Source organism: Rhinichthys klamathensis, unplaced genomic scaffold, assembly GCF_029890125.1.
Source record: "Rhinichthys klamathensis goyatoka isolate OS25496 unplaced genomic scaffold, OSU_Roscu_1.1 h1tg000123l_1, whole genome shotgun sequence".
NCBI lineage: Eukaryota > Metazoa > Chordata > Actinopteri > Cypriniformes > Leuciscidae > Rhinichthys > Rhinichthys klamathensis.
Genome location: NW_026606660.1, coordinates 3,424,053 through 3,443,657, shown reverse-complemented (window position 1 = coordinate 3,443,657; position 19,605 = coordinate 3,424,053). Strand labels below are relative to the sequence as shown.

Here is a 19,605-nt window from a genome sequence, read left to right as displayed (position 1 = left end):
AGTTACTTTTCTACGCAAATTAAGTTCTCGATCACGTGAATGCTTTTTACAAGTCAGAATAGTTACGGTAATTACGACATGGCGTAAACACACCTTTAGCTCAACCCTAATCAAACACACCTGAACAAGTTAATGGAGGTGTTCAGGATCACTAGAGAGCCTCAGACGGGTGAGTTTTTAATAGGGTTGGAGCTAAACTCTGCGGGACAGTGGCACTCAGGGGCCGACGTTGCTCATTCCTGCTGTAAAGTGTAACAACAACAATCACCTAGCTGTTGGCGCCCTTTGCAGGCATTTGTTATAATACGTAATGTACATACCGGTAAGTTGATTATGTTTATATAATGTATATTACATAATACAAGCATTTTAACAGTCTTGTTCAATAAAACCATATGATTATTTGCTTTTGATACTTTATTTGAACCAATTATTTTTGTCAAGTCAAGTCACCTTTATTTATATAGCGCTTTTTACAATACAGATTGTTTCAAAGCAGCTTCACAGTGATAACAGGAAAATAATGCAACAAAGTTTGTTTCTAGAAGAAAATGGCGTCACAGTTCAGCTTAAGTAAGTTCAGTGATGGTTCATTTTTGTTGTAAAAAAGTAATTCATTTAGTTAATTTATATATATATATATATATAGCCGCTCTGGAGAAAACCGTGATGTCATCATCCAGCTCAGTTCAAATCTCATATAATGGTGTCAATGCAGGCAGATCAATATTATTGTTGAATATTCGTTTTAAAACGTTTTAAAAAAAGAAGGCCTTGTGTCATTTTATATATTAAGTCATTTTATATATGTATTTTATATATATTTTAAGGTCACTGGACATTTATTTTTTTGGGTTGTAATGACAATATACCTATTACTCGATTAATCGATTACCAAAAGTGACAGCCCTAAATATAATTATACTCTGATACATCCAATGTATGGAATGTTTACTATAATCAAAACACCATGATATGTCCAAGGTATTTGAATGCTACATGTTCCAAGAGAACATCCACAGAGGTTTTGGCTTCAGGCTCACCGTGGAGTGTAAGGCACTGAGGGAGGTGGAGGGATGTACAGGTCCAGTATGGCAGGCTTGTCCTTTCTACTGCAGAGTTTGGCAGATTCGTCTGGTGACTGACTCTTACTAGGAGAGGTGGAGCTCTGTAGAACATGAGGGAAACCTTTTGTAAAACATCTCTTCACAAATTAAAAGGCACATATCCTCAAGACATCACTAAACGGAGTAACAAATAATAACCTGATATATCAATGTAGCAACATTTGTTCAAACAATACATGTATACAGTATAATATAATGATTCATTATATTTTTTCAAATGATACAACAATAGATCAACTGTTCAAACAATATTAGACATTTAAGTGTGACTCGAAAATCTTTTTGGGACCACTTTATAAACCGAAACATGGCACATACACCCAGTTTTTTCAATATTACTGTTTTTACTGTAGTTTTGATCAAATAAATCCAGGCTTTGCGAGCATAAGAGACTTTAAAAAAAAACATTAAACTTTTTGACAAGCAGTGTATATTTGGTCATATAGTATAAAATGTATATTTCATGCACGTTTTCTTTTGATTATTTTTTTTACCATCAGAAAACACAATTCAGTTCACTTGTGTGTTCATGTGAGAGTTGATGACTGTTAATGCGTTATGAATGACACACCTGAGGCACGGGCGGTTTCCAGCGCATGTTTTTGAGAGGTGCTGGGGTAAATCCTGAGGTTCCTGTGGGTCTTTTCTTTAAAATAAGCACTACACGTTTAGGGTCCTCTCTCAGCTTAGCCACCAGGTTCTTCAGCTGCCAACCCACCTGGAGCAAACAAGCACAAGCCCTTAATTCTGCTCAGGATTTTCATATTCTCATAGGCACAACCATAGCAACGTCATAGGCACAGTCCCGCAGAGAACGCACTTCTGAACATTCATTTTGCACAACTATGACTATAATCGTGAAGAAATTGATCCAATATAGCAGACGGGGTGGAGAGAAATTACGTAAACACGCATTTCATTCAGTACTAAAAAAGTATAGATGAAAAACAAAAAGGGTTTATTTTAATAGAAAATACCATTGTACAATACAAAAAACGTGTGCGTATAAAGAAATGCTTACCACTGTCTGCTGGTTGACCTGGATGACCTCGTCTCCAGCGTGGATCTTGTGTGTCAGATCTGCTGCAGACTAAGCGGACATTCTATAAGTATCTGTTTTCCTTTAAATATTCACATTCTGTCAAAACCATTTGTAAATGTTGTGAACAAGATGCAATCCCTAGCCCCCTCACTAAATATAGAAATAATTAAATAATAAAAAAAGATTGCTTAAAAAAAATGGGGTAAAATTGCCCCTTTTTTATTACTAATGAATTAAATCAAAATGTTTTGTGGGTTCATATTTAGGCATCACCATAAACAGAAATAAAGGCACAACATGTATACATGCACATAAACCAAAACATGAAATACAAAGTAAGAGCATGCCTTCTAAAGAACAGTGTACATTATATGAACACATGCTATACAAAGTTCTCAAATTCAATTATCAAAACTTGTTTTTACATATTTCGAAAGTGATCAACCTAGTGTTCATTTTCATTAATAAAAACTATGATGATTTATTTTTTGGAGTTATTGGAATTACTATTAGGAATTTCACCGTTTAAATTTTTGAGAGAAGTTTCTTGTTTTACCAGTTTTTATAATGTAGACAGAGATTGTTAATTGATATGATAAATAGTCAATGATGAGGTATAATAAATCATGCATATGAGTTGACATTCTCTTATAGGTGAAACGCAAGTGCAAAAAATTCTGATGAAAAAAAGTAATATTTTGAGCAAAATAATCTTTATTACCAGTTTAACCATTATGCAGCATGATGAAAAATGTTTTCATTGACTATAAACTAAACTAAAATGCTCAGACATTTAGTCGACTAAACCTTGACTAAAAAAAAAACAGGACAAGGTTGACTAAATATGATATAAACAAAGTACATTTAATAATACAATTAAAAAATAGCTGATAAAATGAACAGTAGATGCACCACAAGTGAGTCACACATCACAGCTGTGTTTTCAGTGGCGTCGCTGTTAAACGGCTGTTAAACACACCTGTGTAGTAAAATTCACTAACAAATGACTTGTATGAGCTGTTGTTTTTAATGAATTGTCCAAAAGGTTTTGAGAACAGATTTGACTCAGTCAAGCTTTTGTTGTTTTGTAATGAAAATAAACTATACCCTGACAATAAAGCAAATGTCAGTGTGATTAAAAATCTGAAATGAATCATCAATTGGGGTGCATGAATCATCACTTGAGCAGTGGGAATTTAGCTTCGGAGCAGAAGCGTTGTGCAATTTTGACATTGTCTAGAATGTCTGTTATTAAACGGGTCACAAAAAGTCAGGGGATGTGCATGTTTAAGGCAATGAATAATAAAAAAAAAAAAATTATTATGGTTCACCCAAAAATGAAAATTCATTATTTACTCAGCCTCATGTTGTTCCAAACCCGTAAGACTTTCGTTCATCTTCAGAACACAAATGAAGATGAAATTGAGAGCTTTCTGTCCCTCTATTGACAGCTACACAACTACCACTTTGACGCTTCAAAAAAGATCATAAAACTAATCCAGATCACTTTATATAAAGAACAGATTGAATTTAGGCCTTTATTTCACATATAAACATTGATCAGCGAACACCGAAGCTCAACCGAACCTGCTTGACACGCGAGAACAAACCTCTTGCTGAAGCTCAAACGTGCTGCGTAACACGAGAATGAACCTCATTGGTTCCTGCTGAAGCTCAAACGTGCTGCGTAACACGAGAATGAACCTCATTGGTTCTCGCTGAAGCTCAAACGTGCTGCGTAACATGAGAATGAACCTCATTGGTTCTCGCTGAAGCTCAAACGTGTTGCGTAACACGAGAATGAACCTCATTGGTTCTCGCTGAAGCTCAAAAGTGCTGCGTAACACGTGAATGAACCTCATTGGTTCTCGCTGAAGCTCAAACGTGCTGCGTAACACGAGAATGAACCTCATTGGTTCTTTCGGAAGCTCAAACGTGCTGCGTAACACGAGAATGAACCTCATTGGTTCTTTCGGAAGCTCAAACGTGCTGCGTAACACGAGAATGAACCTCATTGGTTCCTGCTGAAGCTCAAACGTGCTGCGTAACACGAGAATGAACCTCATTGGTTCTCGCTGAAGCTCAAACGTGCTGCGTAACATGAGAATGAACCTCATTGGTTCTCGCTGAAGCTCAAACGTGTTGCGTAACACGAGAATGAACCTCATTGGTTCTTTCGGAAGCTCAAACGTGCTGCGTAACACGAGAATGAACCTCATTGGTTCTTTCGGAAGCTCAAACGTGCTGCGTAACACGAGAATGAACCTCATTGGTTCCTGCTGAAGCTCAAACGTGCTGCGTAACACGAGAATGAACCTCATTGGTTCTCGCTGAAGCTCAAACGTGCTGCGTAACATGAGAATGAACCTCATTGGTTCTCGCTGAAGCTCAAACGTGTTGCGTAACACGAGAATGAACCTCATTGGTTCTCGCTGAAGCTCAAACGTGTGCGTAACACGTGAATGAACCTCATTGGTTCTCGCTGAAGCTCAAACGTGCTGCGTAACACGAGAATGAACCTCATTGGTTCTTTCGGAAGCTCAAACGTGCTGCGTAACACGAGAATGAACCTCATTGGTTCTTTCGGAAGCTCAAACGTGCTGCGTAACACGAGAATGAACCTCATTGGTTCTCGCTGAAGCTCAAACGTGCCGCGTAACATGATAATGAACCTCATTGGTTCTCGCTGAAGCTCAAACGTGCTGCGTAACACGAGAATGAATCTCATTGGTTCTCGCTGAAGCTCAAACGTGTTGCGTAACACGAGAATGAACCTCATTGGTTCTCGCTGAAGCTCAAACGTGCTGCGTAACATGATAATGAACCTCATTGGTTCTCGCTGAAGCTCAAACGTGCTGCGTAACACGAAAATGAACCTCATTGGTTCCTGCTGAAGCTCAAACGTGCTGCGTAACACGAGAATGAACCTCATTGGTTCCTGCTGAAGCTCAAACGTGTTGCGTAACACGAGAATGAACCTCATTGGTTCCTGCTGAAGCTCAAACGTGCTGCGTAACACGAGAATGAACCTCATTGGTTCCTGCTGAAGCTCAAACGTGCTGCGTAACACGAGAATGAACCTCATTGGTTCCTGCTGAAGCTCAAACGTGCTGCGTAACATGAGAATGAACCTCATTGGTTCTTGCTAAAGCTCAAACGTGCTGCGTAACACGAGAATGAACCTCATTGGTTCTCGCTGAAGCTCAAACGTGCTGCGTAACACGAGAATGAACCTCATTGGTTCTCGCTGAAGCTCAAACGTGTTGCGTAACACGAGAATGAACCTCATTGGTTCTCGCTGAAGCTCAAATGTGCTGCGTAACACGAGAATGAACCTCATTGGTTCCTGCTGAAGCTCAAACTTGCTGCGTAACACGAGAATGAACCTCATTGGTTCTCGCTGAAGCTCAAACGTGCTGCGTAACACGAGAATGAACCTCACTGCTTCTCGCTGAAGCTCAAACGTGCTGCGTAACACGAGAATGAACCTCATTGGTTCTCGCTGAAGCTCAAACGTGCTGCGTAACACGAGAATGAACCTCATTGGTTCTCGCTGAAGCTCAAACGTGCTGCGTAACACGAGAATGAACCTCATTGGTTCTCGCTGAAGCTCAAACGTGTTGCGTAACACGAGAATGAACCTCATTGGTTCCTGCTGAAGCTCAAACGTGTTGCGTAACACGAGAATGAACCTCATTGGTTCTCGCTGAAGCTCAAACGTGCTGCGTAACACGAGAATGAACCTCATTGGTTCTCGCTGAAGCTCAAACGTGCTGCGTAACACGAGAATGAACCTCATTGGTTCTCGCTGAAGCTCAAACGTGCTGCGTAACACGAGAATGAACCTCATTGGTTCTCGCTGAAGCTCAAACGTGCTGCGTAACACGAGAATGAACCTCATTGGTTCTCGCTGAAGCTCAAACGTGTTGCGTAACACGAGAATGAACCTCATTGGTTCCTGCTGAAGCTCAAACGTGCTGCGTAACATGAGAATGAACCTCATTGGTTCTCGCTGAAGCTCAAACGTGCTGCGTAACATGAGAATGAACCTCATTGGTTCTCGCTGAAGCTCAAACGTGTTGCGTAACACGAGAATGAACCTCATTGGCTCTTGCTGAAGCTCAAACGTGCTGCGTAACACGAGAATGAACCTCATTGGTTCTCGCTGAAGCTCAAACGTGCTGCGTAACATGAGAATGAACCTCATTGGTTCTCGCTGAAGCTCAAACGTGCTGCATAACATGAGAATGAACCTCATTGGTTCTCGCTGAAGCTCAAACGTGCAGCGTAACACGAGAATGAACCTCATTGGTTCTCGCTGAAGCTCAAACGTGCTGCGTAACACGAGAATGAACCTCATTGGTTCTCGCTGAAGCTCAAACGTGTTGCGTAACACGAGAATGAACCTCATTGGTTCCTGCTGAAGCTCAAACGTGCTGCGTAACACGAGAATGAACCTCATTGGTTCTCGCTGAAGCTCAAATGTGCTGCGTAACACGAGAATGAACCTCATTGGTTCTTGCTGAAGCTCAAACGTGCTGCGTAACACGAGAATGAACCTCATTGGTTCCTGCTGAAGCTCAAACGTGCTGCGTAACACGAGAATGAACCTCATTGGTTCTCCCTGAAGCTCAAACGTGCTGCGTAACACGAGAATGAACCTCATTGGTTCTCGCTGAAGCTCAAACGTGCTGCGTAACATGAGAATGAACCTCATTGGTTCTCGCTGAAGCTCAAACGTGCTGCGTAACACGAGAATGAACCTCATTGGTTCTCGCTGAAGCTCAAACGTGCTGCGTAACACGAGAATGAACCTCATTGGTTCTCGCTGAAGCTCAAACGTGCTGCGTAACACGAGAATGAACCTCATTGGTTCTCGCTGAAGCTCAAACGTGCTGCGTAACACGAGAATGAACCTCATTGGTTCTCGCTGAAGCTCAAACGTGCTGCGTAACACGAGAATGAACCTCATTGGTTCTCGCTGAAGCTCAAACGTGCTGCGTAACACGAGAATGAACCTCATTGGTTCTCGCTGAAGCTCAAACGTGCTGCGTAACACGAGAATGAACCTCATTGGTTCTCGCACATCAAGCGAACATACTTGAGTTTCCGTTTACCACAACTGATGTGTGTTGATGAATGTTTATATGTAAATAAAAGCCTAAATTAAATCTGTTCATCATATAAAGCAATCGGGTCTCTTAAGAATATTTGGACTAAACCCCTCAATTCATATGGATCAGTTTTACAATCTCTTTATGAACTTTTTGAAACGTCACATTGGTAGTTGCGTCGATGTCAATGGAGGGACAGAATAATCTCATATTTCATCTAAAAGTTCTTCATTTATGTTCTGAAGATGAAATAAATTCTTACGGGTTTGGAACGACACAAGTTTGAGTAATTAATGACAGAATTTTCATTTTTGGGTGAACTAACCCTTAAACATCATCATGCTCAAGATTTACTACTTGTGATCTTCAACGACGGCTAGCATGTAAATCCATACAAACATCTTTTCTTTGCAGAGACGGTACAGAATCTGAATCGATGAATATATTGATAACACTATCCTAATAACAGAAGCATCTCCCATCTTTTCTTCTATGCTATTTTCAAAAATGTAACAGCTTTATATTTTGTGAATTTAATCTAAATGCTTTAAGAATCCATGAACATGTTGAAAATGGTTCACAAACCTCTGAAATGACATTTATGCATGCGGAAGACTAAGATTAAAGTGGCTTGTATTGCATTCAAGATATAGATTTTACAGTATCAGTTCATGCATTCCCAGGAATGCAATCTAATTAAAAAAGAACATGTAAACTTGACATGCAACATTCTTACTGAGAAAGTACAATTCCTGTGCGCCATCTGGAGCCCTAACAAACACTGTTCAGTCTGCAATCTAAAAGGAGCCCCATCTATTTATGAGTTTGTTTATTTAGACTGAACATTACGTGCACACAGAGGCTAAATTTATCTCAGCCATTGGCATCAAAAAGCGAATAGTGATAAATCAAATGCTTTTGTCATTAGAGCCCTTACTCACATGTTCAGTGGTGCCAGTGATGACGTGAAGCCCATCGTAGGTGGATTTGATGTACATGCCCTGAGTAACAGGAAGACAGGGAGAGAAAACATAAAAAACAACAGAAATAGAGAGAGAACAGCACTATATACAGTTGGCAGACAGGAACCTGCAAACATACAGTAAAACAGAAGTCTGATTCATATTCTATGCGCTAGTTTCATCTTCAGACGACAACTGGTTTTACTTAGCTGGTCCAAGCTGGTCATTTGCAATCAAACCGTTAGGGACAAAGTCGACAAGGAACACCATCTCGGTTATGCTGGTAGACCATCTTGGACCAGCGATAAAAAAAGTACTAAAAAATTCAACATTTTCAGCGGTGACTAATCTGAATCCCTCTGATTGGCCATTGCGTTCATGAGCTCAATAGAAACGTGTGTGGTTGGTTAGAATGCTCCACAGTGCAAAAAATGTTAAAAATAAATCTGATACAACATGAGCAGCTCTAATGTAATGCCGCAATCAACACTTTTCATTTCTTTTTCACATTTCACTTTAATTGGAACAGCCGCAATAGTCTTAGTATTAGCCCTCGTTAATTTCAGACCCTGTTTGACACACTTTTTTTTTCGTTACATGGAAAACAAAAGGAAACATACTGAAGAATTTGTCCATGCAATACATTAACTGATGCAAAAGCACCATTAAAAAGAGTCATAAAAGCAGTCCACATAACTATAATCAAAGACTTCTGAATTCATAATTTTATTTTTTGATAGACATGCTGGTCCAGACCAGACAACTAAAGTGAAACTATGGCTTCGAAAGTTCAGTGATGCCTGGAATCACTTTGATAATGCAAATATAGTTAAGTGCAAGATGTACAGAGCAAATCTGCCATATACATGACATTATAATGAGAATGATAGTAATAAACTTTTGCCAATTATTTGTGCTTTAGTTCCCCTTGTTTTAGCGTGCTGTTGTTAGAAGAGTGCATTCACAACTATCAACGTCAAGTCCATTACACTAGTGTGCTTTTGTGGAGATTAAAGTTCTAATATTGAGTTTAATGGGATAGTTCACCTAAAAATGACAATTCTGTCATCATTATAATCTAGAATTATTAGTTTGATTGAATTGAATGAAATTTACCACCAGTATATATTATTGAACTATTTAAACATTTACTTTATTTTAAACGATCATATTCCTTTTAGATGTTTCTCATAAAAAAACTGATGATATATAATATATTATACATAAATATGTTTTAATAAAAATTGAGGACTCATTTTATTGATCTATTGAGTACTTGAAAGGTAAAAATGGCTAAAATGCACAACCCTAAAACTTTCTTTATATGTTCTTTTGTGTTTGAATGGTATGGGTGTGAGTAAATGGTGAGAGAATTTGAATTTTTAACATTATGACGTATGTTGTTTGAGATGTCCTTTTTAGAAATAACATAAAAACATTATTAATATAAATAATGATTATAAGTAATAATTCTCACCAATCCCTCTCCTGGTTTGATGTTGGTGAGTTGAACTTCCTCCAGACATGCTGACTGGCTCATGAGAGGATCAGACGTGGTTCTCACAGTCTGGTCACAAATACTGTTCAACACCTTTGACTGGAATTCAGGAGAACAGAGCGTTTAGAAAAATAGAGTCGTCTTCAAATTCTGTCACTCAAGATGGTTTCTGTGCATTTCTGTTTTCCAGAGTCTAAATGGACTAACATGTTGATTGTAACAATAAACACTTATTTTAATTGAATCTAATGCAATCTTGCAAATCTGTGCCTAGGAAAACAGATATCTTAGGTTTACTTTAAAATTCCACATGAATCCAGCCAAGCCAAGCACATAAATAAACCACAGGGCATGCATAAACAAAGTGAATGCTATCCGGGCTTTGATTTAATTTTCCGCTCAGTGCACAAGGACAGGAGTGTCAACAAACTGAACAGTACATTCTGGATGGAGAGAACAGCATTGAACAACATGGTTTCATTCGATTTATTAATAAGTCGCTGTTGGAATTATTTCAAAATTTAACCTAGATTGCAATTTGAAGAGTTGAATGTCTTGTTGAATATCACTTTTCCCTTTCTATATATATAGCTAGAGTACAACATAACGTGAAAATACAAATAATCTACACTACCGGTCAAAAGTTTGGAATAATTAAGAAGTCTCTTATGCTCAACTAATGCTGCAATTATTTGATCAAAAATACAGTAAATACAGTAATATTGTGCAATATTATTACAATTTAAAATAACGGGTCTCTATTTGAATATATTTTAAAATGTAATTTATTCCTGTGATCAAAGCTGAATTTTCAGCATCATTACTCCAGTCTTCAGTGTCACATGATCCTTCAGAAATCATTCTAATGTGCCAAGTATATAAATATAAATCTTTTGTAACATTATAAATGTCTTTATTGACAAATTTGATCAATTGAATGCATCCTTCTAAATAAAAGTATTAGTTTATTTAAAACTCTTACCCCAAATTTTTTAATGGTAAACTGTGAAAAGTAACCTGTATTTATTACAGTAAATAGTTATTTCTACATTATTTAACATATAAAAATGAGTTTAGCTGGTATAAATTGATATGTTTAGGTTTATGTATAGGTTGGTTCAGTGATGTTAAATCATATGTTTTGACTAAAAGCAGTTATTTTATATGTTACCGTTTTAAGTTACCACTTTTTTCAACAATAACAAGAATTGTTTCATGTGAACTGAAGACTGGAGTAATAATGACAATTCAGCTTTACCATCCCAGGAATAAATGACATAAAAACATACGTAAAATAGAATTTTTAAAAAAAAATTTATTTAAAAATATGATTTTTAAATTGTAACGATATTTAGCAATTTTAATGTTCTTAATCAAATAAAAACTAAAAAAAAAAAAAAAATCTTATTTATTCCACACTTTTGACCTGTATTGTATATTTGTCTTGTATTGCAGACAGCCCAATTATACTATCAACTTCCCATGAATGGTCTGCCTTTCTTTCTGCCGCAGACGCTTGACAGGGAAGGAATACAGGACTCAACTCATTCATGCTTTGTGTGTGTGTTTATGCCAACCTATTATGACTTAGCGTGTGCTTGCATGTCAATTCCAAACTTCCTTCACCCTTCCCAATATGCACGCGTGAATGCATGTGTTCACATTTCACTGCACTTCACTGCACACTGCACTTTTTTTAAAGTTGCCAGCCAACATGCAATGTTTCAAAAGAAAGAACAGTCCCTCTGCTTTTAAACAAACAAACATTTTATTCCATTCCAGTTGGTCAATTTTATAAAAAAGCAACATTGAGGAAAAAGCTGAGAAAATCATGTTTTTGTCGAAGACTACGTCTGGATCGGATTCAGAACGATGATCAAAACACAGATGGAGTAGATCGAGTCCATTAACAGCCCCAAAGCTTCACAGTCCCACAGCTCGTCCTGGGTCGACATTTCATTCAGTAACATTACGCAGATGTATATGCCGTTTAATGTTGACAATAGTGTTATTTTACGTCAATGATAGGGAAATGTTGTCTTATAAATGATGAAAAATTCTGTTAATGGCAAGGAAGGAGTTAATTTACAGTCTTTGGAAAATGTATTCAAATCTGTTACTGATTCCTAATTACATGACGGAAATTATAGTCAGCAATGTAATCTTTTAGATTACACAATTTAGGTTACTTTTGAATTACTTTGGAACAAATTGTTTATCACAAATATTTGAGTAGAACAATCGTATCACTTTGTTATAAAATACAAAGAGGAAAAAAAATGTATTCCATTCTTTATTAATCAATAACATTAAGTGCATTAAAAGTGGCAAAAAATGGAAATAAAATCTACTTTCTGAATGCATCTTATTGATCTTAGTGAACGATTCATCAATGTGAATTATCATTCACAATGTGATAACTTGACCTTCCGATTAAACGACAGACTTCTCTCAATTGACATACGTTGGATTTTCCCAGTTATATAGTTCATTCAATTATTCAACAGCCATTACTCTAGAATTCAGTGTCACATGACCCTTTAGAAATATGATTTGGTGCTCAAGAAACAATTCTTATTATTATCCATGTTGTTTTGTGGAAGCCGAGTTGTCCTGTGTGTGTGCGTGTATACATATTTTTGTTAATCATCTTTGCCCCAGTATTCGTGTTTGGTACAAAAAGAGGCTTTATTGGAGATCAAACCAGATTTTTTGTGTCACAGGTAATGATAAATGATAAAAAGTGAGAAATGAGACTTTCACATTTTACCCCCATGCCTGAGAATCTGAGAAACATAAAACTAACTAAACCTGAGACTTAATGTCACCATTTACACAAGTGAAAGAAATAAAACAAATAACTTGATTTATTAAAAAAATAATAATGGAAATGCAAAAAGATACTTACAACATCCAAAACCTTCTCTTCCGTGTCATACACAGCGCAGTCCTGTGCAGGAAAGAGAGAAAAATCGCATGTTTGAAATCACTGTGAATAATAAAAACAAAAAGTTCAGATTCAGGAATGCATAATTACAGAGCGACAGTGAATGACCTCCAGCCTCAAATAAACAGCTTTCAGCCTTGAATCACATCTCCATGTCCACTCCGAGACAAGATAATTACACAACACACTGTGGGAATACACCAATGTGAGGGAGAGAGAGACAAGGCAAGACAAGGGAAACCAGCATCTGGTGCATTAAGAGTAGAAGGGGAAGAAACCTTCAATAAAGGCTTTTTTTTTATATATATGAAGAAGATTCTTCACATGAGACATAAAAACCTGACCCTCCATGAGGTTGCATGAATATATGTGTCCTAAATTCAGTCCATTACGATAGTTCATAACTGGAAATTGTTTCTGTTCTTATTTCTGAGCTCCTTGTGACTGGGAATCCGAGGGGAATGTCAGAAGCAGTCGTGTTAATGTCTCACCCTTCCGTGTTTCTCACGCTGCATTCCTGTTCTCCAGTAAGAGGATATGCAATCTAATCATTAAACTCCTGACTGCATGGGCTGGAAACTCGACATTACAGTTTTTCTCAATCGATTTGACACATTTCTCCAAATCGATGTAGTTGCTCTCAAAAAATGAACACGGCAAACTAAACGCACTCTTATGTTGGCAAAACATTTCAGTATTCACTGCATAATGAAGCACTGCATTTTATTCAAGTAATGCATTTATCAAAAATAAATAGTAACACCAAAACAGTGTGTTCTCTGTTGATTTGATGATAAATTAAGCTGTACATACACAAATGCATGAATTAAAATACATGTTTTTAATGTTCTTTAATCGTGTTCTTTAAAGTTCCTTAATGATGAGTTTAGTTGTATAACAATGAATTTCATTCATTGAAATTCATTTCATTTTTTCCTGATATATTAAAGTTTTGGTTGGCTGTATGAACTACTGTGAAAACTTTTGAGAACTTTGTGCACAGCGTTTTGAGAAAATGATGCATGCGATTTGTAATTTGCATGAAGTGCAATTATTAACGTTATTTCGGGAGGAGTACGCCCATCTAATCTTCTTATTAATACCAGCCTCTTACCACTTCCCATCGTTAGTTCTTTCTTCATCCCCCCCTACTCCCCTTCTTGTACCATATTTTGCCTGTGTAATAGCGGGGCAATCGGAGTTCGAGAAGAATATCCTCTCTGAGCCCCTCGATAGCAGACAGCAAGCCAAATCCGTTTACCACTTACGCTAAGATTATATGGGCACACAAACTTGTGAAATGAAGCAAAATGTACAACCTGTTTGACAAATACAAATTGTTCAGACCACTGTGTTAATTGTTTTGAGAACAGTGACCTGAGTTTGGAGAAATGTGTCAAATCGATTGAGAAAAGCTGTGATAGAGAGTACCAGCCACTCTTGAGCCTCTGTTGAAAACACCCGTGATGTTTCTGACCATTTTGATCTAGGTGAGATCCCTATCGGCTCCACTTTACTCTCTATAGAAACTCTTGGTTGATTATGTCTCTCTCTCAACCACTCTCTTTCATTAACTCTGTATTCATTCCTTATCAATCATATGCGCTCAGTTACTGATCCACGGTCAAATAGTTTTAGTGTGTTTTTTAAACTAGGCACAAGTATCAAGTAAGGAATAATTAAAGGAGAACTCCAGCGCAAAATGAACCTTTGGTCTAATAAAACATTGGTACCTAGTCAACCGTTCTCTGAGATTTGTTTTTATGATAATCGAATGTAAAGAGTTGTATCTCTAAAAACTGTTTAGCGTATAACGCTAGTAATGGGGGCATCTATTAAGTAAAAATAAATCGCTAGTTTATACCACTAACAAGGCTCAAAATAGCCCCACACGAACACAGTAACATAATGAGGCTCCCTACATGCAAAACGAAGCATTGAGAACTTTGTAAGTGTACAGACCGTTTAATAAGAAGATAAAGATAAAGACAGTCCACTTCGTGTATACAGACAGGAGCCATCTTTGGAAAACAGTCTCGACTAATCAAACCACGAACGCCATTCATACAGTTCAGAAGTTCACTGAACTTCATACAGTTCAGCTCACTTAGCACGTCGTTCGTGGTTTGATTAGTCGAGACTGTTTTCCAAAGATGGCTCCTGTCTGTATACACGAAGTGGACTGTCTTCATGAAATATCTTCTTATTAAACGGTCTGTACACTTACAAAGTTCTCAATGCTTCGTTTTGCATGTAGGGACCCTCATTATGTTACTGTGTTAGTGTGGGGCTATTTTGAGCCTTGTTAGTGGTATTAACTAGCGATTTATTTTTACTCAATAGATGCCCCCCTTACTAGCGTTATACGCTAAACAGTTTTTAGAGATAAAACTCTTTACATTCGATCATCATGAAAACAAATCTCAAAGAACGGTTGACTAGGTACCAATGTTTTATTAGACCAAAGGTTCATTTTGCGCCGGAGTTCTCCTTTAACAACAGGGTCATTGAATTAATCAGAAAATATACAGCAGCCACCAACTGAAGTGCAGTTACATCTTGAGTGTGTTTTATTTTTCTAATAATTCAACGGTCTGGAGTCAATTATTACATTTATACTATGGTTACCATGTAACCGAGAGAGATTAAGGATGTGTGAATTACCTGAGTCTGTGCATCTCTCAACAGCGTTCGTCAACAGCACTTCTACTGATAGTGAAGCTGTACGTTTAACTGCTTGAAGAACAGCGACGTTACTACCTCACAACTGAGAAATGTTCTGTAGTTTTCAGTTGTAATAGTCATAAAGTTGCGGGGCAGCGCAAGTGTCTGTGCATGTGTATGTTTCCATGTATGTGTGTAAGTGTGTGTGTGTGTTTGTGTTTGTTTGGGAGAGAGAGCGAGAAAAAGAATGTGCTTTCCATAGATGACTCAATTAAATTTAAAGGGAAATTAAATGTAATTTGTTTTCATATTTTTTGTTATATATTTATTTCCCTGCTCAAAGTGATTGTGGGTTTTGGTTCTTTTGCTGTTGTAGGCTGTTAGAACCTTTGAAAAAAAAACTTAAATTTGTCAAAGTAATATGGAACTGTAATGCGTTCTTCTATTTATGTACAAATACAAATTTTTTTTTTTTCAATTTTAATTCTTCTGTACGTCGTTTTAATTGTTAAATAAAATGTTAGCATGTCTAATTAATTGAAATCATGAAACTTATGCAATATAACAACAATTTATTGAAAGTTTAGCAAATATTATATTCTTAGGGCCGCCCTAAGAAATGGGTTTGATTTTTTTCTCAAATTCCATTTTTTTTTTTTTCTGAATTTAGTTTTTTTTTCCATTGTATTATTTTCTGGATTCCATTTTAATGGTTTAATTCAACTTTAATAATCAAAAAACATTCATAAACTTCAACAACTTATTATTTGTTACCTTTTATTTACAATAATAGGGCTCTATGAATATGAAACAGATTAAAAAAAATTAAATATATATATATATATATATATATATATATTTAATTTTTTTTAAATCTGTGTTGTGAAGTTTCAGTTTCTCTGGATTTAAGATTTGAAACAAATATATTATAAAAAAAAGTGGTTTAAAACATTAAAAATTAAATTAATCTTTTAAAATAATCAAACGAAAATTTAACAATTAATTTTATTGGCAAACAATATGGCAAACAAAGTGCTGCAAGCAGAGGTTTACTTTTAAAATGAAAACATAAATTGTGTGATTATTCCTTTAAAAAATAATGTTTTAATAATTGTATTATTATTTTGAGAGGTACTGTACAATAGTGATATATTTCTGTCACAATTTCTTCGAGTTAAACCAAACTTTTATTTTGACGGGTTGTCGTGAAGACCTTTAAGTTTGTGCATGTATATTATGAAAGTTTTATCAAATTAAATGGTAAAATGCTGGTGAAGTGACTCTCCAAGCAAGTCCTCATATAGTGCGATGGCAGACACTAAAAACACAACGAGCATCACATGTGCTTGAGTATGTGGTATAGACAAAACCATTCATTCACACAGAGACACGATTCCACGATTCTGACCATGTTTTCCACATCGCTGAAATCATAGGGCTCTACATAGTCAGCCAAGATCAAACCCAAACCATGTAGTCACTCCACAGCTTCCACAGAATATTTCATTTCCCAAACAAAAATTTATGCAGGGCTGTCATAATGTTAAAATTCTCTCTAAAGACATCCTACTGTTTGAAAACACCAAAACAAATTCATGAAAGAAATTTGGAATTTCTACATTGAAAACTGGTACTGATCAATCTGCCGATGTCAAAAACTCAAACTTAATATTGAAACATACTATTAAACAATCTAAACATGAATACTAGCCAAGGAAGAACGAGACAGGAGAGAGTATGTACTTATCAAACCAATATCCATCTTGAAGTATCTCTGATTATGGCAGCTATGAAAGCGCACAGAACTCAAGAATCCCACTGAGAACATCTTGCAGAAGGCAACCACAAGCAAGGAAGATAACATGGAGGAATGTTGGCAGCCATGTTAAAGAGCATCCTGGCTTGTGTTAAAGAAACTGTAAACTCAGAAGCTGTGACTGATGTGTTGTGGGGTCTATTTATTACTGTCTGAAGTAAATCCCCCAAAGCAAACACAGCAAGACAGCACATGGTCAGAAATCTAGCTTCAGACTTGGATTGATTCCAGCTTTTCAGCTATAAATCCCCCACTGTGAAATGCATGAGATCTTAAAAAATGAACATGCGTGTCTGTCCTAAAAAGCCACACTGACCTGTTGAACTGTAGTGGTCAGTTCCAGACACAACTGAATGATCTTGTTCTTGGTGCTGGTGAAATCACTGATTCCCGTCAATGGAGTTCTGCAGACAGAGGAAATGAAGGTTAAAGACTTTACAACAAATGCCACACTGTGTAAAAGAGTGTCACACTTCTTGCACAGGATTTTCTGATGTGGCCATACAATAGCAAATAACTTTATTTCCATCACTGTGTGTCTGGATTTTCTGAATCGGTGGTCATAAAAACTGGAGCTGGGATTTAATCACATTACCATTTCAGCTCCATTAAGTGCAGTCAAACAGTTTCCATTTCTTTTATCCAGACAGATCAGAAGAATGACACCATATAACTTGAGAAAATATCACTGAATTTCTGTGGTTAAAACATCATAATAATAGTACCAGTGGCTTTGACTTTAAAGGAATGTTCTGAGCTTAAATCAACATCTTTTGTGTCATAATATCCACACAAAATTGTGGTTCCAGTAAGGCACTTGAAAATCAAAGTAAACAGGGCCTTGCACTTCAAGAGTTTAAAAGCAGAAATATAAAGCTTGTATTTTTGTTAAAACGCTTGCATGAAAGAAACAAATATTCAATTCCTTTTTGCTTTTGGACTTTTTTTTTTTTGGTGGAAGAACTTCTAGAATGAAACTAGACTAAACAAATTCAAGCATAATTTCTGTGTTGGGAATTTTCCCCTTTTTGCCAGAATATGTAGCGACAATAAATAAATAAATAAATAAATAAAGACAGCGGATAAGTAATTACATTAAATACATTAAATAAATAGTATCTTAGTTAGTTTAAAGACATGCTCCGTCAAACCAAAAAAAATCCTTTAAGACAAGTTAGCTCACTCTGTGTCCATATTTATATCGCCCTTGGGCCACACTTTCCACACTTTCTAGACATGCAAGTACTACAACTATTTACTTGAATGGAGACCCTGACTCTGTTAACTGTTTGTCGAAATGGAAAAAAAGCAAGGCTACATTTTGTCTGTTGATTGGATTCCATTTCTGCGGCATTTTACATCTCCACACCAACTGAACTCTTAATGTACTGCACTACAGCCGTGTTGAGCCATGCTACTATGAAAAACACAATTGACTCTTTTAACTTTAAGGTGGAAAACAGCCACAATTTTGGTTCCTTGTCGCCTTTGGCTTTTGGCTTGCTCAGTTGGGGACACGTAATATTGAACAATAATATTGATCTGCCTGCATTGACACCATTATATGAGAACTGAACTGAGCTGGACGATGACATCACGGTTTTCTCCACAGCGGCTATATATATATATATATATATATATAAATTAACTAAATTAATAACTTTTTTACAACAGAAATGAACCATCACTGAACTTACTTAAGCTGGACTATAACGCTATTTTCTTCTAGATCTAGAAACATACTTTGTTGCATTATTTTCCTGTTATCACTGTAAAACATGCTTTGAAACAATCTGTATTGTAAAAAGCCTATATGCATTTACGAGTGGATCATGTCTATTGTAACAGTGAAAGGAACATTTTTGTGGTTTCTGGAGTAGTTGCACTGTAAAACTATGATTTTTTTTAAGTAATAAAACAAAGATTATACTATTTCAGCATTCCTACTTCAAAATTCCATAATTACTTGTGAAATTTACTAGCAATTTCTGAGTGAAACACATTTTTTCAGTGTATGTAGAGTGTTTCAGTGTATGTAAATCAGTCACGTATCAGGGTCCACTTCAGTAAGGATGCTGCCTATGTAGGGAGGATATAGCAAGGCAGCTAACTGGGATTTTGAACAAAGATTCACAAAAATCTCACCCTTCATGGGAAAGATGTGGTTAGCAGTGCACAGACTGGTTAGGAAAGAAAGGAGGATTGTATCTGGTTACAACTGTCTGCCCTGTCTGGAAAAATCTATAAGTGCTGCTCATGCAAGTCTAAGTTCAGACTCTGCAGTGAATCATATGAGCTTCCAGAGGTTTACCATCAGTTTTTTCAGAGTAAAAGCTCCTTATAAATCATCAGTGCGCAACACAAGATAGCCTTTTACATGCTTAAATACCCAATGAATGCCTCCATACATAAATAAAGGAGCAATAGAAATAAGC

General features: G+C 36.7%; 1 protein-coding gene across 3 annotated transcripts in view; it reads right to left on the bottom strand.

The window, feature by feature from the left end:
- Nucleotides 1–19,605, bottom strand: part of LOC130088904 (connector enhancer of kinase suppressor of ras 3-like) — a 109,254-nt gene that overhangs the window by 50,814 nt on the left and 38,835 nt on the right. For all 3 annotated transcript variants that reach the window (XM_056255896.1, XM_056255894.1, XM_056255895.1), the window contains exons 4-10: nucleotides 17,487–17,574; nucleotides 12,652–12,693; nucleotides 9,723–9,842; nucleotides 8,225–8,284; nucleotides 2,149–2,217; nucleotides 1,699–1,845; nucleotides 1,044–1,168 (exon numbers count right to left, since the gene is read on the bottom strand). In XM_056255896.1, coding sequence (XP_056111871.1) covers nucleotides 1,044–1,168; nucleotides 1,699–1,845; nucleotides 2,149–2,217; nucleotides 8,225–8,284; nucleotides 9,723–9,842; nucleotides 12,652–12,693; nucleotides 17,487–17,574 — 651 coding nt within the window. The remainder of the gene's footprint in view (nucleotides 1–1,043; nucleotides 1,169–1,698; nucleotides 1,846–2,148; nucleotides 2,218–8,224; nucleotides 8,285–9,722; nucleotides 9,843–12,651; nucleotides 12,694–17,486; nucleotides 17,575–19,605) is intronic.